This window comes from Octopus sinensis, linkage group LG1 (genome assembly GCF_006345805.1).
Source record: "Octopus sinensis linkage group LG1, ASM634580v1, whole genome shotgun sequence".
Lineage (NCBI taxonomy): Eukaryota > Metazoa > Mollusca > Cephalopoda > Octopoda > Octopodidae > Octopus > Octopus sinensis.
In genome coordinates this window covers 54,402,542-54,428,549 of record NC_042997.1, presented here as the reverse complement: position 1 = coordinate 54,428,549, position 26,008 = coordinate 54,402,542, and the positions used below count along the sequence as shown (strand labels likewise).

The 26,008-nt window shown below is 34.7% G+C and overlaps 1 protein-coding gene across 1 annotated transcript in view; it reads right to left on the bottom strand.

Annotated features, from left to right (window-relative positions):
- Nucleotides 1-1,042: 1,042 nt before the first annotated feature.
- LOC115210229 (protein phosphatase 1H) overlaps nucleotides 1,043-26,008 on the bottom strand; it is a 39,081-nt gene continuing 14,115 nt past the window's right edge. The window contains exons 2-11 of the mRNA XM_029778706.2: nucleotides 23,925-24,093; nucleotides 21,187-21,282; nucleotides 20,933-21,052; nucleotides 17,647-17,759; nucleotides 17,179-17,263; nucleotides 16,298-16,416; nucleotides 15,267-15,330; nucleotides 10,849-10,956; nucleotides 6,728-6,876; nucleotides 1,043-6,010 (exon numbers count right to left, since the gene is read on the bottom strand). Coding sequence (XP_029634566.1) covers nucleotides 5,818-6,010; nucleotides 6,728-6,876; nucleotides 10,849-10,956; nucleotides 15,267-15,330; nucleotides 16,298-16,416; nucleotides 17,179-17,263; nucleotides 17,647-17,759; nucleotides 20,933-21,052; nucleotides 21,187-21,282; nucleotides 23,925-24,093 — 1,216 coding nt within the window. The 3' untranslated portion in view covers nucleotides 1,043-5,817. The remainder of the gene's footprint in view (nucleotides 6,011-6,727; nucleotides 6,877-10,848; nucleotides 10,957-15,266; nucleotides 15,331-16,297; nucleotides 16,417-17,178; nucleotides 17,264-17,646; nucleotides 17,760-20,932; nucleotides 21,053-21,186; nucleotides 21,283-23,924; nucleotides 24,094-26,008) is intronic.

The window sequence follows — 26,008 nt, the reverse complement described above, 5'->3', positions numbered from 1 at the left end:
TTTTCAAATTTGTGGTTCTCATCTTTTATTTTCCACCGCCTTTTCTTTTACTGACCCAAACCTGTTGCATTCTCTATAGAACTCATATTTATATTTTTTATGTACCATATTTTAATGTGTATAAGGAACCCTTTTTGTCAAAAATTAGGTTTAAAAAAAATGAGAGTTTCTATTACATGGATACTATTATAATCCCTTACAAAACCCTTTTTCCAAATTTTAAGCATCCAAAATTAGGGGGTTCCTTATACACAAAGATTCCTTATACACTTTAAAATATGGTAAATTTTTTAAAATTATCATCAATACTAGTCAACAAATTCATTATTAGTTTAACTTCAAGTGAACTCCCCTTAAGCATAATTTATTTTTTAGAGTTCCAGAAATGTTCTGGCCTCAAATACAAAGAGTACCTCCCCTGTACAAAGAAAGAAAAACAATAAAGAACTCTTATTGAGGAGTGTCAATAATATCAGACATTAGGTAATCAACTTAGTAACATGGATTGACAAGAATTTTATGATTGTAAAATGTGTGTGTATATCTGTATATATACTCTTTTGTTTCAGTCATTTGACTGCGGCCATGCTGGAGCACCGCCTTTAATCGAGCAACTCAACCCAGGGACTTATTCTTTTGTAAGCCCAGTACTTATTCTATCGGTCTCTTTTGCCGAACCGCTAAGTAACGGGGACATAAACACACCAGCATCGGTTGTCAAGCAATGCTAGGGGGACAAACACGCATATATATATATATACATACATATATACGACGGGATTCTTTCAGTTTCCGTCTACCAAATCCACTCACAAGGCTTTGGTCGGCCCGAGGCTATAGTAGAAGACACTTGCCCAAAGTGCCACGCAGTGGGACTGAATCCAGAATCATGTGGTTGGTAAACAAGCTACTTACCACACAGCCACTCCTGCATACATACATATGCATATAAATATAGACACATTGATGAACCCATTGTATGTGTGTGTGTGAGTGCTTAGTTCCAAACATGGTTGAAGTCTTTTGAAAAATAAATCAATAATTAAATGTTTGTACAAATTTAATCTCAAAGAGAAATATGTTTGTATATACATTATATGAATGAGAATGACATTTGCCATTAAAAGCACCAATCTAAGACAGAAAATACCACAAGTCCACTGACTTGTGATTGAAACAGGTATTTATTGCTTGGCAGTCAATTTATTTATATTTTATACATTATATGAATTTTATACCTTCCATTGTTCTCTGCACTTCAAAAAAAAAAAAAAAAATGTCCTTTATGCCAAACCAGAAAAAATCTGTACAAAAATGGAAATTCCTTTAATCAAGTTAAGTGTAGGTGACTGTGTTTAGAAAAGAATTCAAGAAACTCTTCAAGTTCAAAAATATAATTTGTTATAACAGCTTTGCCTTTTTTTTTTTTGGAATGAAAAGAAGTATTTATGTATTCATCTTTTTAAAATCTTATTTTATGATAAATTTATTTTATTAAAAATAGCACTGCTGGATATTAACAGATGTATTGGTAAAATAAATTAGAGATCAGTTCATATCATGAATATAAACAGAATATATCAAAATTAATATGAAAATCTATGATTGACCTGGAGAGTGGGGAATGAAAACATTTACAGAATGAATCCAAGTATCAAAAAATGGTAGCATGGTCCATACCAGTAACCATTAGTTATACATAATTTATGTATACAATTGTCTAAATACATACAGAAAGAAAGAAAGACACAGATATATACTACTTGTAGGCACTCTGGTTTATATTGTTTTGGAAAATATGTTATATTCAGTTTAATAAAATGCATAATGAGACTGTTATGACAAGAGCTGCGTAACTATAAAACAGTTATATTCCTTTCATCTGTTAAAATAGTAACTGATGATATATTCCTTTTTGAACTGACTGAAGGGTAACAACTATAACTTTCTTTATCACAAGAGTTTAATCAATGTAAAGTTACCAATTACTACTTCAAAATAGACAAGATAGTTAGACCAAACGAATTCGACATTCTAACAAAACCTTAATATAGTCAGAAATTCAAGTTATGTTTCAGAGAATTCAAATACTTTATAGCAAAATATCAATCCTGACAAATTAGAGCTTTTGTTTCTATACATTAGACCTAATACAGCAGACATTATACTGGTTTATACGACTTTTGATAATGCTCTGAAATAGCCTGAAGCTTACATGAAACCACTCAATGGAATATATACCAGATGCTCTCTGTGTAACATTTGCAAAAGACTGATGGAAATAGATTTCTATGCCCAGCTAAAACTGCTGCTTGTCAAAACAGTTGATGTATAGAACACTGAGTTATTGTCTGCTGGTCTGGTGGCTATACCAATTCTGCCCACAATCTAAGTATCTTCTTCAGTTATTCAATATAAATCTATTTCTTTGGTGATTGTAATCTCTAATAATTATTCCCTTATAGCTCTTGTAATAATGGCAGGAATTAATAACAAGATAACCAAAATTCTCATCAGTATATTTCAGGTGTCAAAAATTAGTGAATTAACTCAATCTGGAAATGTATTTCAAAACAACTACTGTTTTCACAGTCGGTTATGAGCTAACAGCATGAATTAATGAATTTTGTATCACTAAAGTTTCTGTGAAAGATAAATTATATAAAAATATAGAACTTTGTGCTAGCGTGATTTTTGGAAATTAGAGTTGTTTATCAAGGATAATGTCTTTTTTTATTTTTAATTTGTGGTTTTGCTCAACCACAAGTGATCAGAAAACCTGTTAAACATTTCAAAATCTCATCCCAAACTGCAAATCTAATGCAAATAAAACTTGCTGATAGTGTGAGGAAGATAAAGAATTTATAAAGAGATTTCTAATTTTTGTTTTAGAAAATATATCACAGAACCAAATAATTCAGCATTGAGGGGCATATTTTCATTGTTAATGGCAATTTTAATGAAAAATGGCTTGTAGATTTTGCTCAAACAATGAACCATTTTACAGAGGTTGGCTTAGTTCAACATATAGATAAGATAGCCAAATAACAGCCAAACATAAATATTAGTTTCAAATTTTGGTACAAGGCCAGCAAGTTTAGGGAAAGAGTAAGCTGATTACATCAACCCCAGTACATCCGAAAGGATGAAAGGTAAAGCCAGCTTCAGTGGAATTTGAACTCAGAACATAAGGGCAGACAAAATGCCACTAAGCATTTTACCTGGCTTGCCAATGATTCTGCCAGCTCACCACCTTAAAGCCAAACATGAATATTATATCAAAATTGGCCTAAGTAGCATTTATCATCAAGCTGGCATAATACCTGTAGAAAGACCATATTCAGCTTTCCAGTTAGGTGCAGCTCTATATTAGTTTTATGTAAGTTTCTATAGGCATTACAAATGTCTTGGTTTCAAAGAATTGTTGATGAGTTTATTGAGAATAATCTCAAAGGTATCTGTACATATCTGGTTAACTAATTTCATGTGAAACAAAGTCAGGTCACAATACTAACCATTTGAATATCTTTGAAGCAATCAAACATTTTCATTTATTGACAGATCAAAGGTCCGTTTCATTCAATGTTTAAGAACTGTAGTAAAATGAAAAAATCCTACACTGGAAAATTAAACTTTCTTCTTTTTCATGCACTTTAAACTAACATGCATAACTTATTATTTTCTATCAAAGTGTACGTAATAGAATTACAGCTAATTTTTATCATTTGAAAAATGTCTCTTAAAAAAGTTACCCATCTGCTTGAACAGTTGTCAGTAAACTTTAACCCTTTTGATACCAATCCACCTAATACAGGCCCTTGTTCAATGATATAAATTCTGTTTAAAACATAATCCAAAATGAAACCTTCCATCAAAATTTGATATTAATTTTTTTCAAACATCAGCTTAATAACAACAAAGTTATTTTACTAAATCCTTCATTGTTTTCAAAATTAATTGAAATAAAGGTAGTGTATTTCAACAGAAATTTGGTAACAAAAGGGTTAAAGGTCCTCTTTTGAATTGATTACAGGATAACATTTTTGAATTTTCTTTATCATAACACAGACAAATTCTAGGAATAAGGTTATAGTTTGTATTGTATATTGTTGTTGAATCTATTGATATTTTTTATTTATGTATTTTTTATTTATGATATTTTTTATTTTTATTTATGTATTCATTGGTCCTAGACATCAACTTTATTTTGTGTAATTTACATTATCAACTGCAAAAATCCTTAGATATAATTTTTTTTTTATATATTAAAAACAACTCTTTCTTTTCTTGCACTGAATTTGTACAACAAAGAACTTAGAATATTCAGTTGATTAATAACTTGGTCTAGGATTTATTACATTTTAAAACTAAATGTTTGTTTTATTATATATATCATAATAAATACATTTTGCTTCTGAATTTTACAAAAAAAATGTATCTAATGTAGAGCCATTGCTGCACTGAAAAAAAATTCAAAGCTTGATTATTCAATACTGATGTATAGAATTCACAATTCATTGAAAAAAGTTAGCTTTCCACTAAAATTAGATTTATGTCTTAAACTCTTAAATTCTACTTTAACTATTTCAAAACATAAAATTACAGTTTTCCATGGATTTGAGGTAAATAGTTTCTTATTTATAAGATATTAAAAGATTCCTGCCATGGAATAAAAATTCTTTATCAAATTAATTTTTTTTCACTCTCCTGTATCATAATCTATTTTCCATTTGATACTTGGAAACCTGTAGAAGTGAGCTTTTCACTTAGTAAGATATAGATCTTGCTTCTTATGTTGCATTGTCAAAGTAACGAATGCAATTAATCAAAAGAATTATAAATACAACTTGATAAAAAATAGAATTTACAAATTTAAACACTCAACTGGTTTACAAATTCTTGTTGAACTATGAAGTAGTAGACATTTGGAATTTTTCACAGAAAGGGTTATGGTTATATGTCACCAAACCTGAATTTTTAAGTATCTGTAATCTCTAGAGACAACTAGTTTAATTCTATCATTTTTTTTATATTAACTGTTTTAGTTTTCATAGTGTCATTATAATCATTCACTTGGTTTTCTTTCTTTCCCCTTCTCATAACAGTTTAGCAAAGTTGGTTTTACATATCGTTTTCCTTTTGGAAGAAATAATTGATGTAAAATGTTGTGTAAAAATTATAAAAAAGATTTCTTCTTTTTTTTTTTTCACCATCTGTAGACATATGTTACAACAACACTATATTAACAAGAAAAAAAGTTAAACATCATTCTGGATGAGTAACTAAACAAAGATGTTGGTCACCATTACTAACTATAAATCAGCTTTTGGTTGTTGGTTGAAGTTGGGATCTGGTAACATGGTAGCAAAGTTCTGTTGTACATCAGATTTTGGTCTCATCATTAACCAAGCAGAACATTACCGGCAAGAAATATTTTTCTAGTGAAAAACAAAAATCATTATTTCGTTGTCTCTTTTAATTCAGTTACAACTTTGCTTTAAACTGAAGGTCATGAAGTTAAAGGTCCTACATTCCTATCTATACAATCACATGTTAAAATTGCGGTGTGATTTATGAGGAAAGTAAATAATTTTTCGTCAGTTTGCTTTAGAGACACAAGTTTCAACTTTTACTTTTTGACTGACTAGTGGGTGAGAGGCATCCAGCTGTAAAAATCGTTGTGTCACTAAAACATCTCATGTGGGCTAACATGGAAAGGAAAAATGAATGCAAAACAACAGCAAAAAGAAAATTACTTTCTACAAATAGTTATCGATTCATTTGATGTTTCAAGAAATTTATAGAGTCTGTAGGTTCTCACAAAGCTGTAACTTCATCAGGCTGTGGCGTCACGTTGGCACTTCGTTCTTGCATATATTGTCCAAGGGGAATAACAAAGACTGTAATGTCATCATAGGACCCTAGTTGCTTAGAATTACGTTTCCAGGCATAATCTGAACTGCTTTCGCCACGAGCTTTCAAAACTAGTTCTTTTGAAATTGTCACCAATCTGTTGAAATAGAAAATATAACACATGTAGACCGAAATAATTTACATATTCTAGGTAAAAGGGTGTCGTTTCTAATATTGATAACTAACCTATTTGTACTGGTCCTTTGAAAACAATGCCTAATGATGCTTCTCAACTAAAGAATATAGTGCCTTTTATGGGATGCAAAAAATAATGATGAAATTATTTAAAATTCTATGAAGAAATCTGAATTTATGTGTGTGTGTGTGTGTGTGTGTTGGTGTAAATTACTTTTACGATTCCCTAAAGGGAGGTAATTTCTTAAGTAAACTAAAGTCATTTGTCATTTGACAAAAAGAAATTAGTAAAATAAGTGCCAGCAGAATACCAGGATTGATATAATTTACGAAAACCCTAGGTGTTGTACCAACATTACTGCTATTCAGTAACTAAAACCAGCTATATAAAAAAAATCGCTTTTTCTCTATTACGAAAATGGTATACTGACACATTCAATTATCTCATCATGGTTAATGTATACTGTAATTTAAAATCTTGAAAGTTATGTATGATGCAAATAAGAAGTGATATTTTTCAAATTAAAATTGAAGTAAATCAATCAGTTAAACATCAATATAAATCCATTGCAAAAAACAAACAAACAAACAAAAAAAACCCCCGAAAATAAACCCCTAAACAAAGTCCAAGTGTTATTCTTTGGTCTTCGAAGATTTGAATGAAATTATATGCACTTACTTATCATCTGTCTGTTCCAGCTCACACATCCTTTTACGTACATATTCAGCTGCTTCTTCATTAGATACAAAATCCCAAAATCCATCTGAGCCCATTAAAAGAATGTCATTATCAGACATTTCAGAATCATTTAAATCATATACTCGTACCTAAAGGAAAAAATATATATATATATAAAGTGTCTTAAAACACGTGTATCTTTCTGTAATCAAAATACTTTTTATGGCATAAGCAGCTATAGTGGACAGTGCTATGAAAAATAATCTTTATAACTTTTTCTAATTGAATTACTTGATAAAAATACAAATAGTGAAATGGTTGGTGCTGTAATTGTAAATATGTGTCCAGCATCATGATGTGTCAGTAACTTGTTCCTTAATTAAGTTCTAATTCCTAATTTAGAAGCACTTGATTTACAACCCTTTGAGAAAACTAACAACACAAATCTCTATTTTCCTCTCCGATAAATTAGAAGTTTTATGTAAAGATTTTTGACAAGTAGTTGAGAAGTCAGTGGTTTGTATCCCTTTAACCCATCCATATCCAGTCCTGAATATTCTACACGTTTTATGCTCAAACTGGCTAGATCTGGCCTTATGTGCCACCTGCACAGGAGTCAGTCCAGCGGGACTGGCAACGACCTCACTTGAATGTTTTTTCACGTGCCACCAGCACAAGTGCCAGTTAGACGACACAGGTAACGATCATGCTCAAATGGTGCTTTTTACATGCTACCGGCACAGGGGCCAGCTTGTTGCTCTGGCAATGATCACACTCATATGGTACTCTTAGCGCTCACCCAAGGAATATTCTGATGACAGTAATGTCAACTTCAGCAGAAACTGATAATGTGCCTAAGAGCCAGCACCAAGTGTATCCAGTCTGACTATCAGTACTTAAGTATCACATGGTGGAATGGTTCCTCATTGTAAGCAGCAGCAACATTATAAAACTGTTGATGTGTGTTATTGGTTTTTCAATGATAAGCTTAACTCCTCTTGTGGATGCAAATAAAAGAGAATTTAGATCATACTGGTTTCAATAGTTGCCTCTCAGAATAAATGAGACTACAATTGACAGGGTTGTATAACAAGGGACCTCACTTCTAACATCTCTGAGTCAATGGGGACAGCCATTAACAATCATGTTCTTCAACACCATCAACCTTTCTCTATCTTTTTCACTCACCAGCAGGCTCTAACTTTTGAGAAGTTCAGGAAAAACAATGTTGTTGCCCTAGACATTAACAAAGCCTTTGGCTGTGTCTTGCAAGCAAATCTTCCTGCATATGGGTTCCACCCATATTTCCTATCCACATCATGTATTGACAGAGCTCTTTTTGCCCCACTCTCAATCAACTCTGGTGTTCCCCTGATTTGGTTTTGTCCCCAACTCTTTTCCTTCTATACATCAATGGCATACTTGCTGTTACATCTAACACTGCCTACTCTTAAGCAGGTAATATGACCCTTCATTCTTCCTTATCTGTCGCCACCAAACATGATCCACACACAACCTAGATACCAGATACCAAGCCTGCATTGATTCCATAAGCAGATATCTTGAGAGCATCCATTACTTTGGCATGCCAACCTTATCTTTTTCTCATAACAAAACACTTAGTCACTACTCATGGCAACACCTCTGCACCATACCTTCACCAAAACATGAGTGGCACTCAGCCCAAGCAATTGCAGTCACTCCATATGCTGGGCCTCACTATCACCAAGGATTTCTTCTGGCAAAAGCACATTCTTAGCACAGTTAGGACCACATCCCAAAGACTGGCTCTGAAGAGAAGAGCTAGAAAATATTTCAGTCACTAACAGCTGCTGATACTCTATAAGTTTTAAGCGAAATCTACAATAGAGTGCTGTTCCTATGCCCTGGATGGTCCTGCATACTGACATCATAGACTGCATCTAGATAAAACGCCACTTGACTGATTGGCATTCAATCACTAATAGGCATGCTTTAAGTTCTGGTCTATAGGCAAGCTGTATCTTATCTCTGTCTTTTCTGTTAATATTATGATGGGTTCTGTGATGGGATGAGCTGGCTGGTCTCATCCCTCCACCATTTGTCTCTTTACTTTTTCCAGTCTTATTGCATCCAATAACCTCAGACTCTACTCTAACTACTATGGCCAGTCCTTTATTACCAGAACATTGTCTCACTGGAATCTATTTCCTGGCCATGTCTTCCCTAAAGCTATTGATTGGCAAATGTTTAAAATAGAACATTAATGAATCAAGCTAACTGGTCTTGGAGAGCAAAGGTAATGAACACTGCTCCTTTCTCCAGACTCAGGAAGTAAAAAAAAAAAAAAATTTTAAAGAGCAAGATAAATCTTCAGTCCAAGTGTTCAAGACTTTCACTTTGAAATCACATGGTTTTGCAACAAGAGTATGGTAAGACAAACGGCTAATGGACCATGCTTTAGATGTCAAGGTCTGCACATGGTCAAGGAATGCATGGAACCAAAACCAATGGTGGTGCATTACCAATGTGCCCAAACTGGGAACATAGTGAATTACAGCAAGCAGGGAAATGAGGAGAAGGGAATTACTGCACCACTAGTTCCCACCACAACTGACTGAAGGCACACTACTGATCGTCACCTGTAGTAAGGCTTCTGGTGGGGTCGAGGGAAGTACAAGCCCTTGTGGATACAAGTTGCACAGCCACCCTAGTAACCACAAGAATGGTAAAAAGCTAGAGAGGAAAAAATCAGTCTTGGTGTGGTGGATGGCAGGAAGGTCAAATACAGGGGTATCAGCGAAGTGGAATTTGAGATACAGGGGTCAGTATTGAAGCTACGGGTGATTATAGTTGGTGAGGTGGTGGATGGCATTGACAAAGTGGTTGGAATGGATGTGATCACATGTTTGAGTGGCTTGATTGTTGGCAGAGCAGGAGTAAAGTTTGGTGACTGGTGAACTGCGTGCTGTGAGCGTGGAGCAGAGGAAGAATAACTACAACCACATCAATGTAGCTGAACTGGATGCTGTATTAAAGGGCATGAACCTAGCACTGAGATGGGGACTGTGAGCTGTCATGATTTGGACTGATTCTGCCACGGTGCAGCAGGGAGATGAGTGGCATCAGTGATCAACCAAAAAAAGGATTTGCATGAAAGGGGCTGTGGAAATGGTGATTAAGTGTTACCTGGGAATCTTGAGGGAGCTAGTCACCAAGTTTGGCCTGGAGTTGCATGTGGCTTTTGTGCCCCCAGGAAAGAATAAGGCAGTAAAAAAGAGTAAAAAAGCATTGGTTGGCAACAGCAGAGGATGTTCAAGTGGAGTAGCTGCAGTTTGTTGGCTGGAGGGCCAAAAATTGAAGAGGATGTACAACATGCACCACATGGACTTGACAGGACATTTTTTTGGTCAGGACAAAAGGTTGAACTGAACATGGTTGCATTCAAAAGAAATACAATTTTGTTTCTGCTGCTAGTTTAAAAGTTGGTACAAGAGTACTTGCATCAATGTTACTAATGTTGTCAGATGTAAGAAGTACTATTAGTCATCAATTAGTATTATCTTTTACATGTTTCAGTCACTAGACTGCAGCCATGCTAGAATACTACTTTGAAAGATTTAGTCAAACAAACTAACCCCAGTACTTTCAGCCTAGGGCTATAGTAGAAGACACATTTGCAAAGCAAGCTTCTTAAATACAAGGCATGCATTTTTAATTAGAATGACTTTAGTTTGTTCAACACAGAGAAGCGGGTTAGATGTCTCAGGTTTACAGGTAAATATATGGTCCATGTTCCCAGGAACAACAAAAAAATGTTCAATTGTTATCCGAAGCAACTCAAAAATGATGGAAAAGATGAATATGACCACACTTCCTATCAGCCCCCATGCAGTGAAACAATGAAAGGTAAACATGTAGCAGTACCAGTAATTGTAGGGAAAAAGGTGCATAAATGTTTAGGTGCATGAAGAATTAAATATCAGTAACACTATATGAAGTCATGATGTTGCAGAAACCTTTCCTTCATTTGGTCACAGCATCAATCCATCTTTTCAGGTAAAATATTTATATTCTATTTTCTTAACTCCACAGAAAAAAAACCCCACATTGAGTAAATATCTGAATAGATGACTACTTACCTCAGGCACACAAGATAGAAAAGGCTTCAGATGTATATTTGAAGACATTACATAAAGATCATGATCACCAAATCCTCGGCTTACTCGTATTGTTCCCATTAAACAAGCCTGAAATAATGATGATAAAATAATGATATTCAAAACTAGCACAAGGTACAAAATTTGTGGGTCAGATGTAGTTGATTTAATCAACCTAAATGTTTATTTTATCAAGCCCAGAAAATGAAAGGCAAAGCTGACCTGGATAAGATTTGACTTGAGGACTTAAACTGCCAATAAAATAATCATAGAAATTTTAAAATATGCTGAATGAAGAATAATTCAATATAGCTGTGTTGACACAGCAAATTTTCTCTATGGCTGATTTTATATAATAATAATAATAATGAAATTATTGTCTATTGTGCTCAGGTGCACTGCAACACATCAAAGGTGCATGTATAGTACACAGAATTATGTACAAAAGTCAGGAAAGTGAACAGTGTATGAGTCATGATGTGCATGTGTATGGAGGGGTGGGGGTGGACATAAAAATGTGCTGATAGAAATGAAATTTGTTTAAAAGTATTTATGAATTTCAGTTCCTGATTTAGAAAGTTGTTTAAGCAATCTTTTGAAATCTAAATTTTTGATTTTCCTGAAAATGTTTGTATCTTACAATTTAGGCAAATGTTGTACCAGAAGAACTACTTGACAAATGAAAAGAAAAAACAAAGAACATATAGATGAATACTGAATCCTCAGATTTACTCCTAAAGCAACTAGGAAATTCATGATTGACTAGACTCTCAGGGTTAATGGTGGATCTGAAGCATTAATATAAAGAGAATTACTGCAATTTTGAGGTATATATCAGTAACAGTGGAAATAGCAGGCATGTGCAGCCTCTGCCAACATCTAGGAATTGAGTAGCATTATACATGCCAGTGTCTCTACATCTTGAACTACAATGCAATAATACAGCAAGAAAGTATCTAAGCAATTATTCAACCCAAAAGAAATAGCAGCCAAATCTACTTCAAATGACATCCTACCATCTTAAAAAAAGTACACACTGTATTGTAGTTCTAGATAAACTATGTTTGAAATGAAAAAAAAAAAAAACAGGATAATCACAGCTTGAATGCCTTGTTCCATCAGGAGCAAAAAAAAAAGATCAAACATGAAACCTCCAAATTAAGGATCAAATTAAAAAAACTACCATATATATGCATATCATATCATATCATATCATATATATATTTGAATAAAAGAAGGGTAAAAATACTGCTTATCAAAGATCAATGCGAAAGCTTCAAAAAACCACCAATCCTATGATAAATACACACATGAGCAATGCAATGAACACTTTAAAAAAAGTAGGCCTACCTTCAGGATGGAATTTGAAGATAGGTTACATACCCCAATATCAATTCATTTCATGCTGTGCATGAGAAAAGATGCTTTGCAATCTTCAGTTGGAGATAGTAACATCTATTTCCAAAATATTCACTATATCAACTCATGTGCATTTCGAACTTGAAAAATCCCGCTCCATTTAAAGAGAAAACTATCATAAACAATAAAAAAGTAACTATAAGAAAGCATTATTGCTGTTAAAAACAGCAATAATGAGGTGGTTAGCAAGACTTCTACCTTAATAACTATAATATTAAATATTTGAATAAAAGAAGGGTAAAAATACCGCTTGCCAAAGATGAAAGCGAAAGCTTCAAAAAACAACCAATCCTACGATAAATACACACATGAGTAATGCAATGAACACTTTAAAACTGCCTCATTATTGCTGTTTTTAACAGCAATAATGCTTTCATATAGTTACATTTTTATTGTTTACGATAGTTTTCGCTTTAAACGGAGCGAGATGTTTGAAGTTCAAAATGCACACGAGTTGACGTAGTGAATATTTTGGAAATAGATGTTGCTATCTCCAACTGAAGATTGCAAAGCATGTTTTCTCATGCACAGCATGAAATCAATTGATATTGGGGTATGTAAACTATCTTCAAATTCCATCCTGAAGGTAGGCCTATTTTTTAAAGGGTTCATTGCATTGCCCATGTGTGCATTTATCATAGGATTGGTGGTTTTTTGAAGCTTTCACTTTCATCTTTGGTAAACGTTTTTTTACCGTTTTCTTATTCAAATATTTATTATTATACCTATTATGGTAGAAGTCTTGCTAACTGCCTCATTATTACTGTTTTTAACAGCAATAATGCTTTCATATAGTTACTTTTATATATATACATACATATATATATATATCAATCTCTGTATCATACTTAATGTAAATACATGGTGTAGAAGCAAATTAACTGTGGTATTTATCTGGAGATAGTATATCTTATGAATGTGCTATGCTTAAAAGCACAAACTATTTTGGTAGTAGGTAAAAATTGCCCGGCAGTGGTAGATGAGAATGCTAGATGTGCATTTCTGCATTGTTGGGTTTTGTCAGTTGCATGTACTTACTGCCAACTGCATGTTGAGATGAAATCTGTTGCTACTGTTACAGAAAAACATGATTGTTTCAGCAGCCCAATTGAATAAAAATGTGTGAGAGAGAGAGAAAGAGAGAGAGAGAGAGAAAGAGAGAGAAAGAGAGAGAGAGAGAGAGAGAGAGAGAGAGAGAGAGAGAGAGAGAGATACATGCATATACAAACATTAGTTTCAACACCTAGCTAACACTAGAATATACTTTTCCCTCACATAAGATTACATCACTTTTCTTAAATATTTTATATTTGCATCTCTCATTTTCATCAGAGACTGTGATCACCACAAAACTTTAACTCCTCTTCAAATCGACCTGATACTATATATATATATATACACACACACACTATACTATATTTGTTAAGACTGAAACAAAGTATATCCAATGAGCTGATTTGTTTTAATTTCTTATGTCTTCCCATACAGGCATGGCTATGTGGGTAAGATGTTTGCTCTGACGACACATTCTTTCAAGTTCAATCACTGCATAAGTCAACCTAAGTCTTGAGTGTGAAAGTGGGTAACCAGAAACTGTGTTGGAGGAACAAGACCTGTCCTAAAGTGGTAGACTTAATCCATTGCTCAATTTAGCATCTTGGGTACTTTTAACAAAATTTATTCTCTTGCAAGCATTTGAATCAGGTTTCTGGTCTAAAGAGAATCAAAGATTGTGGCTTCTAATTCCTTTCCCTTTGTCAGTTTCAGAGATCATACAAAAGGTCACAGATGCTAGGCCTTTTTAAATATAATAGTACCTCTACTGGGTCACCATCTTAATATTCATTTCACTTTAACACATTACGTTGTTAACAATTAATTGCTATGATTTTAACATAATTAATATAAGATAGCTGCTGACATGACTTGAACTTTGTACCTTAAGTTATGTACTGCAATTTCTTTCTGCTTTTTTAACTAGATTATTTTTTACCGCCTTAATATAAGACTAACTCACTAATGCCAAGTAACGGATGACTTACAGAGATAAAATAATACAGATAAAAGGGCAGAGATAAATTAGAAGAGATGGGATAGCAGTTGCTCAAGAGTATAATCAGTAATCAGGCATGTGACAGATAACAGTTCAAGTTTCAGCAGTGGACCTGCAGCCCTTTTCTCGAATTGATAGTATTTAACCCTTTAGTGTTCAAATTACTCAGTTAAATGTAAATATTTTTTTACTCAAATTGTTTTTAATTAATCCTGCATTATCTTATAGCTTTTGAGGTTTCAGTGATGTGATTGTTTATTTTTAGAATGTCAATGTAGGTTAGGTGTGGGAGGCTAGATATCACCAGTTTGAATATAAAACATAGAATATTTGGGCTGGATATGGCCGGTTTAAACACTAAAGGGTTAATATTATCATTTTGTCCAGTCCAGTTAAGAGTAACCCTGATGCATCAGGTGATATGATATGCCTGAGAAGACCTGTTGAGTCAAGTAAAACCAACATTGTAGCACTGGTCAGTGACCCCTGACTGGCTCCCATACTGGTGGCATGTAAAAAGCACCATCAAAACATGGCCGATGCCAGTACTCACTGACAGGCCCCTGTGCTAGTGGCACATAAAAAGCTCTATCTGAACGTGATCACTGCCAGCTTGGCTGACTATCTCCTGTGCCGGTGGCACGTAAAAAGCACCCACTACACTCTTGGAGTGGTTGGCATTAGGAAGGGCATCCAGCTGTAGAAACACTGCCAGATCAGATTAGAGTGTTGTGCAGCCACTGGCTCTCCAGACCTCAGTCAAACCGTTCAACCCATGCCAGCATGGAAAACGGATGTTAAACAACAATGATGGTGATGATTTTAGTACGCTAGAAAATTTAGAGAATACAAAGCACAAAAATCTCAAAAACTTTTACATGTTTAAAATGTCTTACACAAAGAGCTAAAGAAATTCTTCTCTACTTACCTGTTTTCCATCTCCACATATTAATGGTGGTTTAATATCATCACATGTAATAACCTTAGGGCTCCTAAAAAAATAAAACAACCTCATTAAATAAGTGATGAATTATTCAGGTGAAAATGTTTTAGATTAGCCTTATGCTAACTTCCCTGAACAACTGGTTTCTACAGTTTTGATCAAGAATATTGTTCCCATTCACTGTTGCACTTTTTTTTCTGCACTGTTTATTTGTTTTCAGTAATTTACCCTCGTTGTTCATCTTACAATTCTCTTTTGGAAACAATTCATACCTCTTTAGATTTCAACTGCTACAGTAATGCAATATTATAACTTTCATGTTAAACTAATGGGAGATCTTGTATGCAGTTGCAAACCTGCAAAATATAGTTAGCCAAAATTTCATTCAACTATCTTAAAAAATAGGTTACACTGGCCAATGTAATACTTGGTATACATTAAAACAAAATGACCATGACCATACATATGGACACAGGCCCACATATATGATTAAAAAGTTTGCTTCACAATCATGTGGTACTGGATTCAATTCTAGTGTGGTACTTTGAGTAAATGTCTTTTACCACAATCTCAGGTTGACTTAAGTAGTGAATGAATTTGACAAGGTGGAAACTGAAAAGAAGCCCATTGCATGGACTGTATCAGAGGAGCTGTGGTTTCTCTTTTCTTTTTCTCCCACTGGTCTTGGTATCCCTGCAAACATCATGAGCACAGTCCTTCTTTCTCTATTCAAAAACAAAAAACAAGTAGTTCTATGCTACTGTAGGTGGTATTTCTTTTTAATGTGGCAAATTTACATATTGTTGAAGTAACTGTTCTTACAATAGGATATCATGATGTAGAAACTTGTTTGTGAGCAAATCAAGCTAAAGGAAGGAGTTCTCTTGCTCAGCACAAACACTAGGATTTCACTTTATGAGCATGTGAGCAGAAGTTATTCACGTTAATCTCATAACCAGTATCTATCACTGTGTTATTACATACAAATATAATTAAATAAATGAAAATCCACTCACCATCCTTTCATATAACCTGTTCGGCATAATACTTGTTTTCCTAGATCCTTTTTCCATATATTTTTAGAAAACTGTGATGGTGAGAATTCTTTTTGAAGTAAACTAGGGTTATCTAAAGCCTGGAAAACAAATATGATTAGATCTTAAAAATACCATTCTATTGAATTTTATAAATACTTGAAAATTTAACTGAAAAAAACTAGTTAAAAATTGGGAATCATTTATATTATTAATCAACATCAAGTAATGTGTTGTATTTGGTAGATTGTCTAGACTTTATTAAATGTAGTTTGTAACCTTTATGTTTTTATTTTCAAGTCCTGCCAGAAACCAAATTTAGTTTGCATGCTTTCCTAAGGTCAATAACTAAGCTACAAATATTTTCCTGTTCTTGATTTTCGAACTGATTATTTCTCTATCAAAAAATCATCCCAATTTTAAGCTAAATGAAATCAATATAGTGAACCTACAATATCTAAGTGAAGAATACTGCTGCGACTTTCCATTTTCATAAATAATTTTTTCTTTATATTTAAATAAAAATGCTTGAAATAAATTAAAATATCTTACATTATAATATCCTACCGTACAATAACAATACTAAGATGTCCAGTCATTTGGATAATTTAAGTTTCTGGATCAACTAGAACCAATTAAGTATTATTTCTCCATAAAACAACATTTTTCATAAAGTGTTAGGTTTAACAATAAATAATTATTATTCACATAGAGCTTCTTCTCATATCTACATATACCAAACAGTCAGTCCAGTGTGATTGCTTTTACAACAACCAAGATTTATGTACAAAACAAACAAAAAAGTAAATTAAAAAACAATAACATCAAAGATAAAAATAAAAGAAGCAAATGTAGTTCCATACCAGTTGCTGAATCCTTTGTCTCTCAGTATCTGGAGTAAACTCCTGTGACATACACACTATGTCATTCTTCCTAATTATAACTGCCCTTTAAAGAGAAAACCAAGAAGGGCAAATGTTGCTATTTCAAGATTAAAGTATGTTGCAAGTACAGAATGACAAGAAATATTTCAAAAAAAGAGTAAGCAATTTTCACATGGGTGCTATTTGGTTCAATCATAGAGAAAACATGTTATATATTAAAATATATTAAAAGATTAATTGAAGAATTAAAGTATAACCACTCTGAGTTTTTGAGCAAGCTCGCACGCATGTACACAGGTGCAATATTTTATCATTTTACTCCACTTAGGACAAAATTATTACAGTTTGTATTTCTGTATGTGTCGCAAACCCAAAGTCATCAATGGGTGGTTGCATTCATGCACACATATACTTCTTGTGCTGCAATATACTACAAAAACCAATTACCTGCTATCGCCTGCTTGAGCTACGTAAAGCTTATCATCTAATAACACAGACACCAGTGCAGTGCAGCCACCAGCATGAGGACACAAATGTCTTTCTTGGTATATTAAGTCATCCTAGGAAAAACAAAAAGATGTTTTTTTTAAAATGGTCCCAAACTAAACAATAAACATAATGAAATTAGACATAATTCTTGAAGAACAATACAAACTATAACATGCTTCTTGTTCAGTAAGCCAATATTGAGCCAACTTTTCATGTTTTGAAGTGGTATATGGATAGAAGCCCTCAAATTATAATCTACAATCACCAGTCACTCTTCTACCACACTCCCACTCCATTCAGTTCTCCTCCACCCGCACACCCTGCTCCCTCTTCTATTTCCCCTTTTAATTATGTTACCTTGAATGAACAGAAACAATGTAGTGATGACTCTTTAGCTTTGTGGGTTACAAGGCAACCTCTGTACAAACACCATGATAAAATATACACAGTATGATCTGTGATTAGTAAATGATTAGCGCTGAGAACCCTTTGGTTGGTCCAAAAACATAACTTTCTTTCTAGTGGCGGTTCCACAATAAAATGCACCAAGAACACTCTGTAGATTGGTTGGTGTCAAGAAGAGCATCTAGTTATAGAAACCATGCCAAAAACAGAATGTTTTGTGTGAGATGTGGCCCTTCAACCTACATAGAAAGGCAGAAACATTGAATTAAAATTGACTTCGATCATGATCCATCCAAACCAAAAATGATGACAATGGCAGTAATATTGCTGCAATTATTTTGATGTCCACTGTTCCATGCTTAAGTATATATATTATTACACATGCATCATACAGTCTACCTTTTACTCTGAGCAAGAGGCCCTTTATCACCAGCAGAGGTAAGAGCTCTCTGAACTTGGCCCAGGCTATTCTTATTTTAGCAGCTACACTTTCAGCACACCCTCCCCTACTACTGACTTGGTCACTTAGGTAACAGAAGCTATCAACTACTTCTAGTTTTTCTCCCTGGAATGTGGCAGAAGTTGTTCTCTGCACATTTTCAGTGTTTATTGCTCCTGAGCATCTGCCACATACAAAAACTATCTCCCAGTTAGTCTTCCTTTGATATTGCTGCACCTCTTATGTGTCCATAGCTTACACTGGGTACATCTTATTGAGTTTCTACCTATGCTTTTTCTACAGATCAAGCAGGGCCAACTACCTGAAGGGATTTGCGGTTTGCCTGCCTTCCTACTTATTAGGATTTTGGTTTTAGCTAGGTTGATTCTAATCCTTGCTTCCATACCTGACTCTTCTCCTTGAGTTCTGATAGTGACTCAGCAATTAGAGCAAGGTCGTCAGCATAGAGGAGCTCCCAGAGGCATCCTGACTTGAATTCCTCTGTTATTGCCTGGATGACTATGAGAAATAGGAGGGGACTGAGGACTGAACCTTGGTGAACCCCTACCTCTACCCGGAATTCTTCACTGTACTCGTTGCCAACCCTCACCTTATTGACAGCGTCCCTGTACAAGGCTTGTACAGCTCTCACTAACCATTCATCTATCCCTAGTTTCCTCATTGACCACCAGATAAGGGATCGGGGGACCCTGTCAAAGGCTTTCTCCATGTCAACAGAGGTTTGTCTTTGGCTAGGTATTTGTCCTGCAGCTGTCTTATCAGAAATATAGCATCAGTGGTGCTTTTCCCTGGCACAAACCCAAACTGCATCTCATCTAGACTGACTCTCTCCCGAATTAGTTGGGCTATGACCCTCTCTGTGGCCTTCATTACCTAATCCAACAAGTTGATACCTCTGTAATTATTTGTATCTAAAACGTCACTTTTACCTTTGTAGCAGTTGACTATAGTGCTGCTACACCAGGCATTGGGAACGACTTCTTTGTGTATCACCTGGTTAACTATATGGGTGACTAGGCTATAGCCATCACTGCCAGATATTTCGAACATCTCTGCAGTGATTCCTCATGGGCCGGGGCTTTCCCTGTCTTCATACTCTTAATTGCCTTAACTACCAAGGAACCGTCAACTCGGATAGCTGGTCCCTCTGTTGGGTCGACATTCAGCAGACTCTCTTTCTCCCATTCATTTTCTTTATTGAGCAACCTTTCATAGTGGTGCCTCCAAACCTCTCTCTTTGCAGCCTTGTTTAGTGCAAGTGTACCATCATCCATGCGAACACATTTCTCTCCTACAACATCACTATTCTCTCTCACACACTGTCTTGCAACACAAAATACCTCAAGTCTTTGGTTCTCATGGCGCAGAACATTGGCAAATTTTTTCTTATCTGCTTTCCCTCTGGCTTAATAAACCTGTCTCCTAGCTTCCCTTCTGGCAGTCTGATACAATTTCCTTGCTACCACTGTTCTTCCAGTCCTTCCAAGCCTGTTTCTTTTCTCTAATAGCTCTGTCAACAACACTTTCACCACCACGTTATTTTGGGTCGTGAGGGAACTTTGCACCATCCACAGATCTGGTCAGTGGCCCTCAGCAGGTTGTCCCGCAGAAACCTCCAGTTGTCTTCTACATCATGTGAAGCTATATCCCCTTCTATTTCGTCAAAGGCTTTGAGTAATATGTCTCTAAATCTCTGTCCATTTGCAGGACCTTTAAGCTTCCAGACCCTTCTCCTCCATGCTGGCCATTTTCTGGGCATCCACTTATCACTGATCCTGAAGTCACTAACTACCAGTTTATGTTGTGGGATACATTCTTCCCCTGGGAAGGTTTTGGCATTTATAAGCAGCCATCTTTCCCTTTTTCTGGCGAGGATGTAGTCAATTTGGCTAGTGTGTCTACCAGATTGGTAGGTGACTAGGTGACTGGCAGGTTTCCTGAAGTTAGTATTGCAAACCATAAGATCCTTTGCATCACAAAACTCCAGCAACCTGGTTCCCTCCTCATTGCGGGAACCAAAACCGTAGCCTCCATGTACACCATGGAAGCCCCTGTATGATGATGATGATGATGATAATATATGATGGACCGTTAGCTCCTACACGCATTTTTTCACTCCTTGTTTCTTTTCTGTGTATCTTTCTGTCGAAGAGCGTAGGCTCGAAACGTAAAAGACTTGTTCTATTTCTATTCCTGAGCGCCATACTAATACATTTGCTTGTTTGTACCTCACCTGCCTTCGTCTTTTGTTTATTTTCGTAAACCTTCCCGTTATATATATATATATATATATATATATATATTATATATAAAATTATCTTAATAATTCATAAATTATGAATAAGCTAATGGGTCAATAAACTTCAAAACAATGCTTACCATTTCAAAGAAGGAAGTCTCAAGGGCACCAATTATAAGATCATTAATTGTGATGTTATGATATGAAGAATGGACTTTCTTTGACAGCATGCCTAAATCAAGTAACTTAGTTAAATGTTTCTGGCAAAAAATAAAGAAAGAAATTCATTAACAATCGAAGCAACATCATTAATAATTTTACATTATATAATTTGTTAAAATTAATATAACCTGAATTAAGCATACTGAATTTCAAAGTTTGACAATATACTTACCATGAGATATATATGGAGATTTTGGGATGCCATGACAGCAGTTCCATATCCACCATGTCCATCAAATATTCCAAAGTAGGTAAATTCTAATTTGTTCTACAATATCAGAAGATTGAGTTTTAGTTCCAACGTAAACAGTAAGAGCACTGGCAAGCATTTTCACTGATTTGTTTTTTTTTTAAATTTGCAAATAATTGAAACAGCTTAGATGGAGAAAACAATACTGAAAGCAATATATCAAATTAAAGAAAAAAATGTACTGATTAATAGGGTCTAACAAAAACAAGATGATTACAATAAATAGATTAAGCCTACATGGACAACCACAGAAAGCACCAAAAGAGCAGTAGATATAGAAACAGTACTGAGATATTTATTTCAAATTCTAAGGTCAACCTGGCCTTTTATCCTTCTGGTGTCAATAAAATATTTTGCAGTCAAGCATTAGAATCAATTATATTACCCATGTATTTTCTTTAAATTTTTGGTCTTGTGTTAAAGCTATAAATCATTTTATATGAGAAACACTATTGACAGAGATAATGCAACACTATTTAATAGGATAAAAGGTTTGTACACCCTGTTTGGCAATGAAACATTTATGTCAGTTTTACAATTTGATCCAAATCCAAACTATAGCCCATGTGTAACAGTTTATTCCTTGTTAAACTCCACAAAGAAAAGAGTCTATCATGAGATAGATAGCCTACCAACATCGGAGCCACCAAGAGGTCAGATAAACTGTTAGTAACAACAGCTAAACTTTCTTCAAACTATGCCCTACTGTTTTAGAAAAGGACACACTCACTGGATGATGGGTAAAAAATGAGATAGTCATGACTAGAAGGCATTTGATCATAGGTTTACTCATTTGGGTCTTAGTGGGATAAAAACAATCTTTAATTTTGAGTGATTCTACAATAATTATTATGCAGAGAGTTTACTGGCCTACTGAACAATGTATATTTTATATCTTTTCCCCATCCAGCAGTGTCTTGCTTAGTTTATAGTTAGTGACCTAACTGAGATCATAGAATCATCATCATCATCGTTTAACATCTGCTTTCCATGCTAGCATGGGTTGGATGATTTGACTGCAGTCTGGCGAACCAGATGGCTGCACCAGACTCCAATCTGATCTGGCAGAGTTTCTACAGCTGGATGCCCTTCCTAATGCCAACCACTCCGAGAGTGTAGTGAGTGCTTTTATGTGCCACTGGCACGAGGGCCAGTCAGGCAGTACTGGCAACAGCCACGCTCAAATGGTGCTTTTGAGTGTGGCCGTTGCCAGTACCACAATGAGGATACAAATGGCTTGTTACATTTAATGCTTCCAAGACAATCCTAGTATTTTCTCAGTGTCACTGAGAAATTATTGATCTTTTCTTGAGCAGGACTAATTTGAGATATGACTCTTATGTCTGTTACCAAGGTGGTGGGTAAAATGGAAGGCTTGTTCTATTATTCAAAATATGTTCCAAGCACCTACAGCTTTACTGTATATCTACAAAAGGCAGATCCACACAATAATGAAGTACTGTTCATATATTTGGGTAGTTTCCTCCAAACATGTGCTGTCCATGTTTGACAGATGAATAAGCTAGCAGGTGATGAACCCTTTTCATCATTAAAACTACCCTATCATTGATTGAATATCACAAGACTAGCCCTTTTCTACTGATACTTCCATAGGTGTTCAGAGGAGCTACTTTTCTTGGTCCTGTCAGTCAGAGAAACTCAGTTTTCTAAATTTAGCAAATCACATTTGCACTTCCTGAATATTACATCAGTATATTGCAAATTCTATGCATATAGCTTTTTTCTCCAGAACAGCATTGTTTTCCTTGATCTCTTTGAGTTAACAAAACCTTGTCTAATATTGGTGATTGTATTCATTTTAATATTAGCTGTACCTTTATAACTATCTCATTTCATTTATATTTTTTTTATTGCCATCACTTTTTGTTTGTTATCATTCTATTGTATTTCATCTATCATTTATTTCACTGCTATTTTTGTTATCTCAGATATACATGTGCACCCCTTTCCTCTAAACCTTTGCGCTGATGGTCCTTGCTTGATTTCAAGTATATATATATATATATATATATATATAGAGAGAGAGAGAGAGAGAGCGAGAGAGAGAGAGAAGGAATGGAAACATATTACTGGAGAAAATGCAGGAATAAAGACAGTGATGGATAAAAGTAAGTAGCTCGCACTTAGGTCTTAATGACTGTGTCATATGTTATATATAACATATTAAGTGAAGGTCTGAAACTGACAACTAAGAAGAGTTATATATAAGATATAACTATAACATATGACTAAGGTATTAAGACCTAGAAATAAACAACAATAGGTTTTTGTTGTAGATTTACAGAAAGTAAACTAGAAAAATTTGAAACCAAGAGAGAGTATCTGTAAATATGGTTAAAATTCCAAAATTAGCAGGGCTGTGCGATCCTGTTCATTGTATAGTACTTTATGTTTTATCACATTTGAACAGTTAAGGATAACCAAATAATCTATAGAGATCTTTAATATCAATAATATAAATTTCTCAGAAATGACATAAGGGAAATAAGCAAAATTTAATTTTACATACCTATGTGATGCATTTAATAACAAACTTTTAAAGTGAAACTCAAAATTTCTGCTCCATATTCCAAACTAAATAGTTTAGTTGAAATCCTGTCATTTTAAAGTGTAAAGCTTTCAAAATGTAATACACTAACCTTTGACTCTTCTGCAGCAGTGCTAGTTTTCTCAGAATTATTGGCTCCATTTCTCTCTATAGAATTGCACGAAGGGTTGGTCGGAACCATATTAATATGTCGAGAAATGACACAGCGAACTGCCACAGCCTGATCTTCATTGTTGAGTGATTTACCAGCATTTATTACTCTGAAATTAAGCATATAGAAACAGCTTTATAAAATGAAAAAATCCAACACTGTTACTGTTATTTTACACAGTTACCACTCATTAAGCCAATATCATTGGAATCTGTGGAGTACCAGATACCAGTGGTTAGATTTATACATAAGTTTACTCAACAGCTGACCACTTCATCCCACATTTAAAATACTTTGTAAAAAGAAACATTAAATGAAAAGCAAATAAGATTTTAAGACAGAAAGACTAAAACATAAATACAGGTACAATAAATCTGATGGCCTAAGTAAGAAAATTCACCACAGCTATTTTCAAAATGAAGATCTGAAATTGACAACGAAGCAGAGTTATATATCAGGATGTAAGGACTATCAGGATCACCATCTTTATCTTCAAAAGTAACTGGAACATCAGGAATTGGTGATGATGATGTAACACAACTGGGTAAGCAGAAGTTAATGGCACCGGAGTTCCAAATGCTGACTCTTCTGTTGCATACTTTTTTGTTATTTTTCTGAGCATACATCATCATCATCATCATCATTTAGCATCCGCTTTCTATGCTAGCATGGGTTGGACGGTTCAACTGGGGTCTGGGAAGCCAGAGGCTGCACCAGGCCCAGTCTGATCTGGCAATGTTTCTATGGCTGGATGCCCTTACTAACGCCAACCACTCCGTAAGTGTAGTGGGTGCTTTTTACGTGCCAGACGAGGCTGGCAAACGGCCATGATCAGATGGTGCTTTTTACGTGCCACCGGCACGGAGGCCCGTCGGGGCGGCGCTGGCAATGGCCACGTTTGGATGGTTTGCTTACATGCCACCAAAACTGTTTCATATAGTTTGGTCTTACTTTGATTAGTCTGCTGTGTGTAAGTGTTCATTATTTATTATTCATTTCTAAACTGTATTGTTCCAGACCATTTACTACTCCAGCTATCGAGTGAATTAACCAACCAATTATTTCTGTTAAATCTTTCTAATTTTCTTCACGGCTTTCTTCTTTATAATCTTCTTTCTCCAGTCTTTCTGAAGAACATAAGTAACAACATCATCTACATTAACTCATTTTTCAGCATTATCTTCATCCATCTTTATTGTAAAGATTAGTAAGATGATGGGTGAAAAAAAGTAGTTCATGTATGAAATGTTTTTCCTTTAAAACTCTAAATCCTGTAAAGTTATTTTCAGTGCTCTTGCCAGGTACTGACATTAAACCTGGTTGCAATTTATGCCATCCATCAGAATAGAAGATGATGAATCTTCAACTACATTCATGCTATTGGCAGAGATACATGTGAAATCATGGATCTAACAAAGCAAATGGAAGATAGAAATTCCCAGTGTGATGTAGTGAAATGCATCTCAGTTGTGACTACATAGTGTAGATGACTTCAGAGATTTCAAAGCATTGCTAAAGTAGTAAGCTATGCCTCTCATATTAACCCTTTTGTTACTGTACTTATTTTGAGATGCTCTATGTTTCTTTCAATTACTTTAAATATAACAAAGAATTTACTAAAATAATTCAGTTATCATTCAGCTAGTGTTAGGAACATAAGTTGTGACTAGGGTTTGGTAGAAGATTTCAATTCAAAACTTATGGAAACAAGACATTTGTACTCAGGGCCAGAGCTGGTTTCAGCCAGGTTGGTAACGAAAGGGTTAAATTTCTTAAGAAACTCCTATGCTGATCAGCTAGAGTGAACTGAACTCAATAAACACCTCATAACATAGACTCAAGAGAACATAGTATATCATTCTCCAGACATTGAATTAATGACATGCAGTTATGAGGAAGATAGAGACAAAAAAACAAAAACAAAAACACACACACAAAACAAGAACAACTATTTTTTTTTGTTTTATTACTAGAAGTTCTGCTTTCACACATGCAGAATAATTTAGAATTTCATCTCTTACAAC